The 12,023-nt window shown below is 39.1% G+C and overlaps 1 protein-coding gene across 1 annotated transcript in view; it reads left to right on the plus strand.

The window, feature by feature from the left end:
• LOC120473328 (SITS-binding protein) overlaps window positions 1–12,023 on the plus strand; it is a 75,543-nt gene that overhangs the window by 31,667 nt on the left and 31,853 nt on the right. The window contains exons 3-4 of the mRNA XM_039663114.2: window positions 8,171–8,378; window positions 10,003–10,150. Coding sequence (XP_039519048.2) covers window positions 8,171–8,378; window positions 10,003–10,150 — 356 coding nt within the window. The remainder of the gene's footprint in view (window positions 1–8,170; window positions 8,379–10,002; window positions 10,151–12,023) is intronic.

The following is a 12,023-nucleotide window of genomic DNA, read 5'->3' on the forward strand; positions in this document are numbered from 1 at the left end:
AAGTTTATTGACCAAGTTAATCTGATTAATAAACTAATTATATAAAACTATTGTCAATTCACTACAATTAAACTGGTTATATGCCTTTACTTATAAAAAATAAAAACTTAATTAAAAAATACCAGGCTTGAGAAATGTATTTTCTTTATGCAGGTCATACACACAGCAGTGAAATGGTTAAGCCCCCTCCCCCTGCACACACACACACACACACAGACAGCCAGCCAGCCAGCCAGCCAAAGACACAGAGACATGTAGGCTCAGAGTGGCCATATTCAAACAAAAATATCTGACTTTCTGTGGGTCCTAGCTAATAAGTGTCAATTAGAAAGTTGTCCGGCTCGAGGAGTACAATATACATACCAATTTTTGTAACTCTAGTTAAAACTAACCACCCCACTTTTGTCAAAAGGTGGCGCTACTGAGCCCTCACCACGCCCGTTTCTGCAACTTTGCACATGTCTACTGGCTAATAAATGTTATGTGTCTGTCGAGTTTCATGCAATTTGAAGCATGCTAAGGGTCTCAAAAGCATCCTAAAAGCATCCTAAAAGAAGGGTAAAGTTTGATGCGTTGCCACGGCAACAGTATCAAAGATATCAAGAATCCATTCACAGGTCTACATCTGCCGTATGTTTACATTATACAGATGAAGTTTGAAGCAAATCGGGTAAAAATAAAAGGGTGATTTCAAAGCATTTTGAAAGTGACACACTTCCTGCTGCCAGTTGGTGGCGCTATAACTTTTACTCACAATAGTCACATCCATGTGATCGTCCTCTTACAGCGAGCACACTGCTGAAGTTTCATCAAGATCAGTTAATGTATGCTGAAGTTATAACACACTTCCTGTTTCACGTTTCTCGCCATGATTTCGTTTCCTCGCCACGGACAAACCGTTCGAGATATCAAAAATCCCCTCGCAAACTTTCATCCTCAATGTCTTGACTTCTTGCACACCGAGTTTGGTTGTGATTGGTAAACACATGCGTTGTAATTTGATGTATTTCTCCTAGGACAACTATTCAAACAACCCATAATTCTCAACTTCCATTTTAATTGTCGTAAAACTTAGAGCACGAAAGTTGTTTGGCCTGATGTGATCTATAATTGTACCGAGTTTCATATTAATTCACGCAAGTGTGTTTGATTTATGGACAAATGTTCGAATCCCAGTCCAGGGGGCGCTGTCGAGCCGCCCTGCCACGCCCGATGACCAGCTTCAGCCCGGCCCTGATGGCCATGGGTTCTGACCCGTGTGCAAAGTTTCAAGAGTTTTAGAGGATGTTAAGGCCCCCGAAAATGCCAGAGAAGTCGCACACAGCAAATAAAGGGTTAAAATTAACCTGACAGGCGCCCCTCCTCTCACTCACACAGAGAGACACTGAGAGACTGGCAAAATTCTAAGATTTTCTCTACATTCAAACAAAGATATCTGACTTTCTGTGGGTCCTAGCTAATGAGTGTCAATTAGAAAGTTGTCCGGCTCGAGGAGTACAATATACATACCGATTTTTGTAACTGTAGATAAAACTAACAACCCCACTTTTGTCAAAAGGTGGTGCTACTGAGCCCTCACCACGCCCGTTTCTGAAACTTTGCACGTGTCCACTGGCTAATAAATGTGATGTGTCTGTCGAGTTTCATGCAATTTCAAGCATTCTAAGGGTCTCAAAAGCATCCTAAAAGAATGGTAAAGTTTGATGCGTTGCCACGGCAACAGTTTCAAAGATATCAAGAATCCATTTACAGGTCTTCATCTGCCATGTATTTGCATTATACAGATGAAGTTTGAAGCAAATCGAGTTAAAATTAGAGGGTGATTTCAAAGCATTTTGAAAATGACACACTTCCTGCTGCCAGTTGGTGGCGCTATAACTTTGACTCACAATAGTCACATCCATGTGATCGTCCTCTTACAGCGAACACACTGCTGAAGTTTCATCAAGATCGGTTGATGTGTGCTGAAGTTATGATACACTTCCTGTTTCACGTTTCTCGCCATAATTTTGTTTCCTCGCCACGGCCAAACCGTTCGAGATATCAAAAATCCCCTCGCAAACTTTCATCCTCAATGTCTTGACTTCACGCTGACCGAGTTTCGTCGAATTTGGATCAAAGCTCTAGGAGGAGTATTAAAAATTCCATTGCGAGTGTTTTACTAACAACCCTAAATAGCCGACTTCCTGTTGGGCTGGGGTAAAAAGTAAAAGCACGAGGTATAGATGAAACGATGAGATCAACATGTGTACCGAGTTTCATATTATTACATGCAAGCGTGTTTGATTTATGGACCAAGTGTTCGGACCCCGTTCCAGGGGGCGCTGTCTAGCCCCCCTGCCACGCCCGGGTACCATCTTCAGCCCGGCCCTGATGGCCGCGGGTTCTGACCCGTGTGCAAAGTTTCAAGAGTTTTTGAGCATGTTAAGGGCCCCAAAAGTGCCCGAATAGTCGTATAAATAATAATAATAATAATAAATATAGCTGCGAGCAGCGATTGCGGGCCCAAGCCGGTGGCACCGCAACCCCGATGCCTTTAGTTACCCAAAGGCACCGGGATGGTGGTACCGCCGGCTTTGGCGCTTTATCGCTGCTCACATCTATATTTATATTTAATATAAAGCCGGTGGCACCGCCACCTTGGTGCCTTTAGGGTTATTCTGTACGACGTGTAAAAACGTAACTCCCGCTTTGACTATCAAAAAGAAGTGTATTGTAGAGCTTGCATCAATGCGGACTCGATGCGCTGTGCGCTGTAACTCCATGTGGCTTTAAGCGCATCATTCTCCACTCGGGATGCGCATAAGCGTTTTGTGCCACACTGTACTGAGCCTTTCATATCATAATGCAGTGACGCAATGACAGATTATTAATTGCCTTTCTTGTTCTGTTCCATCTATTATATGTTGATAATAGATAGGACAGAGCACTAAAAACCTCAAACAAAGCACTAAAAACTTAAGCTGTTTGCTGTGTAGTCTGAGAATGAGCTGTTTGATTTGCACCCTCTTCCTCTTCACTGTCCTCCATAAAAACCAGCTATCCAGGTCCATGTTGTTCTAGAAAGTTTGTATGTTGCTGCCTCAATTAACATCTCTGCTATACATTTAAAACATGGCTATATCTAAAATAATTTATCTTTTTGATTTTTGTTATCTTGTTTTTCATGAATATTTTACAACAATACAAAGAGCAATGTGTATTTTCCATTAATATAGTTTGTAATGGCTTTTTTTGTCATAGATTATAATCATATATTTTTTGGATTTGTTATTTATCTTTATAATGAAGTTGTCTGTATTAAGTAGATTGTGTTTAACACACACAAGAGTGATTTATTAGTTCAACACATAGTTATAGAAATTCTACTTTATCTAAAAAAACCCTGCACTTTATACACACACACACACACACACACACACCACACACACACACACACATAAATACATGTAAATAAAAATCCCCCCCAAAAAAAAACATCAAATGTGTTTTTAGTCAGAGTATTATTTTATACAGAAACAAATATTTGTAATTCAGATAAGAATGAAGTTAGTGTTTTAAAATCTTAAGGAAAACAAATATATTGAAATATAGCACATGAATTTTAAATTCATTCAACTTCAATTACAAATACAATCTTACTTTTATTTAAAGCAAACTATACATTTAAAAGATGGGGGTTATATGCCTATTTTGTCATTTAAAAATATTGTTATGCAAAATTGTTATGCAAAAAGACAAGGACTTAGAGACAAGGACTTGTAGGAAAAATCGCAGCCAGCCACACACACACACACACACACACACACACACACACACACACACACACACATAAACACAGACAACAGCCCTCCCCTCCCCACACAGACACACACACCCACACAGAGAGAGAGAGAGAGAGAGAGAGAGAGAGAGAATCGCAGGGGAAATAAATCCATTCAAACTACAATATCTGACTTTCTGTTGCTCAGAGCGAATGACTTTAAATTGGAAAGTTGATCGGCTTGACGAGAACAATATACGTGGTAAGTTTTGTAACTGTAGGTAAATTGAGCAAAGTTATAACACACTTTATGTGTCCTTTTTTAGTCATAAAATTCATTTCCTCGCCACGGCCAGACCGTTCGAGATATCAAAAATCCGTCCGCAATTGAGCATCCTCAATGTCTTGACTTCATGCACACCGAGTTTGGTTGTGATTGGTAAACACATGCATTGTGATTTGATGTATTTCTCCTAGGACAATTATTCAAACAACCCATAATTCATAATTCATAAATAACTTCCATTTGAACTGTCATAAAACTTAGAGCACGAAAGTTGTTTGGCCTGATGTGATCTTTAATTGTACCGAGTTTCATATTAATTCATGCAAGTGTGTTTGATTTATGGACAAATTTTTGAATCCCAGTCCAGGGGGCGCTGTCGAGCCGCCCTGCCACGCCCGGTTACCAGCTTCAGCCCGGCCCTGATGGCCATGGGTTCTGACCCGTGTGCAAAGTTTCAAGAGTTTTAGAGGATGTTAAGGCCCCCGAAAATGCCAGAGAAGTTGCACACAGCAAATAAAGGGTTAAAATTAACCTGACAGGCGCCCCTCCTCTCAATCACACAGAGAGACACTGAGAGACTGGCAAAATTCTGAGATTTTCTCTACATTCAAACAAACATATCTGACTTTCTGTGGGTCCTAGCTAATGAGTGTCAATTAGAAAGTTGTCCGGCTCGAGGAGTACAATATACATACTGATTTTTGTAACTGTAGATAAAACTAACAACCCCACTTTTGTCAAAAGGTGGCGCTACTGAGCCCTCACCACACCCGTTTCTGAAACGTTGCACATGTCTACTGGCTAATAAATGTGATGTGTCTGTCGAGTTTCATGCAATTTGAAGCATGCTAAGAGTCTCAAAAGCATCCTAAAAGAATGGTAAAGTTTGATGCGTTGCCACGGCAACAGTTTCAAAGATATCAAGAATCCATTTACAGGTCTTCATCTGCCATGTATTTGCATTATACAGATGAAGTTTGAAGCAAATCGAGTTAAAATTAGAGGGTGATTTCAAAGCATTTTGAAAATGACACACTTCCTGCTGCCAGTTGGTGGCGCTATAACTTTGACTCACAATAGTCACATCCATGTGATCGTCCTCTTACAGCGAACACACTGCTGAAGTTTCATCAAGCTCGGTTGATGTGTGCTGAAGTTATAACACACTTCCTGTTTCACGTTTCTCGCCATAACTTTGTTTCCTCGCCGCGGCCAAATCATTCGAGATATCAAAAATCCCCTCGCAAACTTTTATCCTCAATGCCTTGACTTCATGCTGACCGAGTTTCCTGCCGTGTGTTTGAATTCTCTAGGAGGAGTATTGCACATTCCATTGCGAGCGTTTTACAAACAAACCTCAATAGCCGACTTCCTGTTGGGCTGGGGTAAAAGTAAGAGTGTGAGGTAGAGATGAAATGATGAGATCAACATGTGTACCGAGTTTCATATTATTACATGCAAGCGTGTTTGATTTATGGACCAAGTTTTCGGACCCCGTTCCAGGGGGCGCTGTCTAGCCCCCCTGCCACACCCAGGTACCATCTTCAGCCCGGCTCTGAGGACTGTGGGATATGACCTGTGTGCAAAGTTTCAAGAGTTTTCAAACCCGTTAAGGGTCCCAAAAGCCGCTAAGAGTCTCAAAATCATCAAAAAAAAAGAATTTTAAAGTTTGATGCGTTGCCACAGCAACAGTATCAAAGATATCAAGAATCCATTCACAGGTCTTCATCTGCTATGTGTTTACATTATACAGATTAAGTTTGAAGCAAATCGGGTAAAAATAAGAGGGTGATTTCAAAGCATTTTGAAAGTGACACAGTTCCTGCTGCCAGTTGGTGGCGCTATAACTTTGACTCACAATAGTCACATCCATGTGATCGTCCTCTTACAGCGAACAAACTGCTGAAGTTTCATCAAGATCAGTTAATGTATGCTGAAGTTATGACACACTTCCTGTTTCACGATTCTCGCCATTATTTCGTTTCCTCGCCACGGCCAAACCGTTCGAGATATCAAAAATCCCCACACAAACTTTCATCCTCAATGTCTTGACTTCACGCTGACCGAGTTTCGTGCCGTGTGTTTGAATTCTCTAGGAGGAGTATTGCACATTCCATTGCGAGTGTTTTATGAACAACTCTAAATAACCGACTTCCTGTTGGGCTGGGGTAAAAAGTAATAGTTTGAGGTATATATGAACGATGAGATCTATATGTGCACCGAGTTTCATATTATTACATGCAAGCGTGTTTGATTTATGGACCAAGTTTTCGGACCCCGTTCCAGGGGGCGCTGTCTAGCCCCCCTGCCACGCCCGGGTACCATCTTCAGCCCGGCCCTGATGGCCGCGGATTCTGACCCGTGTGCAAAGTTTCAAGAGTTTTTGAGCATGTTAAGGGCCCCAAAAGTGCCCGAATAGTCGTATAAATAATAATAATAATAATAATAATCCTTAGGAAAACAATAGGGCCTTCGCCCTTTCAGGGCTTGGGCCCTAATAATAATAATCCTAAGGAAAACAATAGGGCCTTCGCCCTTTCAGGGCTTGGGCCCTAATAATCCCAAGGAAAACAATAGGGCCTTCGCCCTTTCAGGGCTTGGGCCCTAAAAATGTAAGTTGAAAGTGAAAGTTGAAAATGGGTTAAAATTTTAAACTACATTTTAAACCAAAATTTGGGTTTGTCCATATTTGACCCAAATTTGGGTTAAAACAACCCAGCATTGTTAAGAGTGTTGTCACGGAATGCAGATATGAACCCAAATGCAGATAGTAATAAACAAAACACAGATTTATTAAACAGACCCACAAGGGGGCAAACAAACATTGCCAAGACTAGACTAGACTAATAAACTTGACAATAACATGAGATTAGAACTAACATGCAGGATACAAACTCTGATCACAGGAATACCAACCCGATCTCATGGGAATTCGTACCAATTTTATGAGGTGGTAACAATTCGTATGACCTCACTCGTACGAATTAGTATGATTTTTGCTAAATCGTACATATTTTACTAATTGGCCAATTCGTATAAATTTGTATGGATTACCTACCCCTGACCCCGCTCCTGAACCTACCCATCACGTGGGTTTAGACAAATCGTACGAATTCGTACGAGTGAGGTCGTATGAATTAGTACGAATTAGCCAGTTTTTAATCACTCGTACGAATTCGTATGTATTGGTCGTGAGATAGCGTTGGGAATACACAGCTCAACAGGATGACAAGATACAAAACGAAAAAAGCACAGAATAAGAAAGTACATCACCACCAGGGCACAGGTAGTCTACCACCAATGAACAATCAAGACTAACGAGCAGAACAAGGGGGCGTGGTAAACAACACAAGACATCGCAAACACATAGCCCAAAACACAGGCCATACACAACATGAGAACAAATCCTGACAATCCTTCAGAAATCATTCTATGATCTGCTGCTCAAGAAACATTTCTCATTATTATCAATATTGGAAAGAGTTGCACTGCTTAATATTTTTTTTAACCTGTGATCATTTTTTCAGGATTTTTTTAGTCGAATAAAAAGTTAAAAAGAACAGCGTTTTTTCAAAATAGATTTTTTTTCCTAACAGTATAAATATTTTCTATTACTTTTTATCAATTCAACCATCCTTGCTGAATTAAAGTATTAATTTCTTTCAAAAAAAGAAAGAAAGAAAGATATATTATATATATTATCATATATTAGAATGATTTCTGAAGGATCATGTGACACTGAAGCCTGGAGTAATGATGCTGATAGTACAGCTTTGACATCACACTCATTTTTATCACATTTTATAATATATTCAAACAAATTAATTTGTAATAATATTTCACAATATTACTGTTTTACTGTGTTTCATTCAAATCAATGCTGCTGAGCAGAAGAGACCTCAGTATTTGATTGGACAAAAATATGTAGACACCCCTGCGATGATGTCATCAATATTTGTATGTGTGTGTATCTGCTAAAAGTCATTTTGTCAACTTTTAGGAGTACACTTAGCACAACAGACATGGACTAAAAGCAACAAAACTACTATTTTTTTTGATTGATTAGGGATTTCAAATTTGCAAAGCTGACCATCAGTAATCCAGTGGTGTTTCTTTTAAAGGTGTGTCAGTTCTCGTGGCCCCAAACATCCCATTACATGTAGGAATGGAAAGCAGACAGCACTACTGTTTGCAGACGCCCCCCAGTATGGAGCGCATGCCTCTGGAGTACACCGTGTGTGTCGGACACAACATCAAGGCCGTCCATGAGGAGTCAATGAACCGGCTCTCCACAGCCAGACGAGAGCTGCCAAACATGGACGTCTTACGGTACTACACATGTTAAAACTCTCTCTCTACCTCTTTTATTTATTTATTTATTTATTACTTTGAATTTCTAGGGATGCACAATAGCGTTTTCTTTATTATTAGCTGTGTCTGTCCTATATTAGAAGCAATTTGAATCGATTTTGCGATCACAAAGTTTTGATTTCTGATTCACTTTCTATTCTAGATTAATGTAAATCAATACTGCAGATAATACTGTTTTTAAGATTTAATTTTTTAAATCTTTTTTATGGTGTGGTGCCGTGTTATTTTAGTGTAATTGATGTACTATGATATTTTTGGTTAATATTTTGAATGATATTTAATTTTTTATATTTTGTTTCAACTTAAATTTTAGTCATTTTGATGTTTTTATTTTAAATGTCTATATATTTTTGGACTTTTTACGGAGCCCCGCACATGAGATGCAGGGCGAAAATAACAGTCTAAGTCATGCGCACAATTTTCTATTTCGTTCCCTTGATTTGCTATATTGTGCGCACGATTTATAAATCGAGGGAACAAATTAGTAAAACGTGTGTACGATTTAGCCTACTATTTTTCCCTGCATGTCATGTACAGGGCTTCGTAACTTTAAAGAGTAACTAAACCCTAAACCAACATTTTTTAGTTAATGATCTGTAAGAATGGATCTTTATTAATACCAGTCATTGATTCAAGTAACTTTTTTGACATTTGTGTATAAAGTGTTTTATTTCTACAATATATGGTGTAAAAACGTCTTAGTGCTGCCCTCTTCAGGTTGAACGGTGGTTACTGCAGTTGAATTTTCCTATTGGATGTTAGCGGTTCTTTGTGACGTACGCAGGTTTCGGCTCACCACGCTCTTGGTACGAGCTACGCCCTTGGCAGTATAAAAAACAGCTTGTTTCGTCAAAACCACTGTAGCGAATCAGGAGTTGGAATTGCGAGTATTGAAAACGATTAGCATCTATTTTGTCCCCTCTATCTCCGCTGGGGTCTGCCCACTTTTTCAGCATTTTTCAAATATTGCCAGTGGGTGGAGTCAGGCTCTGACCAGGGGTTTAGTTACCCTTTAACTTAAAACTTTTTATGTGTTTTGGCCGTTCATTTACACAACAACAGCTTTTGGTGGCCTGAAATCAAACTTTTGAATAATGCGTTTCAAAGTGCAAGTTTTTGAAAACAGTAATTTTTGTGGTGTAAACTACAAAAAGGCGAATTTGTGAAAACGGTGACGTCATTCGCATCCGTATCGTTAAGTGTATATAGGCGTGTAGTTTTACAAATTGACATCGCCACCTACTGGCCTGGCATGAATAATACAGCGTTTTAGTCTTTTCACAGATCCGTGTGAATGGGGATGGTTTTGACCACGTTGTCGTCTGTATGCAAAAAAAAAAAAAAATTGGCCAGTTTCCATTGGCCAGTAGGTGACAATGTCAGGCCAGTAGGTGGCGATGTCACAACTACACGCTGGTTTTGACCGCATTGTCTTCTGTACGCAAAAAAAGTTTCAGTTTTTTGTACATCGTTGTTGTGTAAACATACCCTTAGTTTTAATAGTTATCCTGGTGTGGTGTACTATGATGTATAACCTTTAATATAACAGCTCTAGCCTAACAAATACAATATTTATCTCAAGGCTGCCCTTCTGGAAGCTTCTGGCAAATGTGGACTCTGGGGCCAAGCTAGAGAGAGAGCTGAGAACCTTCTCAAACCGGCTGAAGCGGCTTCACCTGGAGGGAGTCATCGGCCTCGACGAACATTCCACTGCCCTCCTCGCCAACATGGTGAGCGACTCTTGCAGTCCCAGCACCAAATCACCCTCTGCCTCCAACCCTGCTGTGCATTCAAGTTTGACTCTTCTGTATTTAAACTAGCTATCAGAGGTGTAACCTAACCCCGGTTGAAAATGACCCCGGTACATGTCACCGATTCCATTAAGACTTGAGTAATGTCCGTATCAGATTATATCAGTATTTTATTCGTACTGAATGTTGGCTCACATATGCACTAGCCCTTTAAGCCAATGAAAAAAAGGAAATGGTTGATTTGTGAGGAGAGCAATCACATAATAATAATACTTAAAATTGATGCTCGGGAAACGTTTCGTATTATTATCAATGTTGAAAAGAGTTGTGCTGCTTAAAGGAGTAGATCATTTAAAAAAAAACTTTTGCTGATAATTTACTCACCCCATGTCACCCAAGATGTTCATGTCTTTCTTTCTTCAGTCGAAAAGAAATGAAGGTTTTTGATGAAAACATTCCAACATTTTTCTCCATATAATGGACTTCAATGGGAACCAAACGGTTGAAGGTCCAAAAGACAGTTTCAGTGCAAACTGCAAACTGTTCAAAGGGCTTTAAACGATTCCAGATGATGAATAAGGTTGTTATCAAGCAAAATGATCGCTCATTTAAACAAAAACAAACAAAGTTTAAGTTTCATAAGCTCAAATGGTCGCCTTGCTCTGTTCGGTGATGCACGTTCGTGACTCTCCTGTTCGAACTCGTTCATCAAAATGAACAAATCTTTTTCCGAGTCAATTCGTTCATTTTGTTCGTTGAATCAACCAAATGAAACGAAATGCTCTTTTGTAGCATAATGAATGTCTTTATATTTCATTAAAATAAATATTACTTTTGATCTATATTGTATATATTTAAAAAGATCATTTGAAAATAATAATAATTATGTATGGTTTGTTTCGTTGTCTTATAAATAATAATTAAAAAAGAAAATCACAACAAACAATGAAAGCCAGTAATAACTCAGATTGTCCCTGGTGAGTGTGTGTGTGTGTGTGTGTGTCTGCAGCAGATTCCCCATCTCTGACCTTCAGTGTGTGCAGTTTAATCTCCAGCCGTCAGCGGCTCAGGCTCTGCACCTGTTAGAGCTGCGGGTCTACAGGCCTTCATTTTCCTCCCGAACACAACTCACACACTCCAGAGAGCCAACAGCACTGCATTTTCTACCCTTTCAAACAAGTGTACATTTTGAAAATGATCATTTTACGTCTATATTTGTATATGGTTGAGTAGAAATGATCAGTAACAGCTATCGTTAACTAAAATAAATGCATAAAAAAGGAGTCGTTACTCTAAATAAAATAAATGAAGGTTTATTAACTAAGTTCGGGAGGAGCATGTTCAGATAATTAACACAAGTGGACAGCAATTACAATCAGAAAACAATTATAAAAGGGTGCATATAGACTCAGCAGTCTTACCTCGATCCATTGACAGTTTGCAGCATCCCTCCTCCACACTCCTAGTTCTCCACACTCCTCTTTCTAAAAATCACTTACATACAGAGGGTGTACTCTGGGTTCGGGCAAAATTCCGAGCTTGGAGCCCTCCCTCCGGACAGCACGCCAAATACACATTGAATCTTACTCACTCAAAATTATATGTAAGTGTGAACTCGTGAAATGTTTTAAACTGAAAAAACAAAAAAAACAAAAAACGTTCTACCAAAGTTTGATAAGTTCTTCTAAAAAATAGACATATATAATACTAATTAATACAAATATACTAATGAAACTAATGAAAATGACAAAAAATCACAAGAAAATGACTAAAACCTTAACTAAAAGTAAAGTGAAAATCAAAATCTAATTCAAAATATTATCAAAAACTATAATAGTAATTCAATGATACT

Source organism: Pimephales promelas, chromosome 25, assembly GCF_988280905.1.
Source record: "Pimephales promelas chromosome 25, fPimPro1.hap1.1, whole genome shotgun sequence".
Lineage (NCBI taxonomy): Eukaryota > Metazoa > Chordata > Actinopteri > Cypriniformes > Leuciscidae > Pimephales > Pimephales promelas.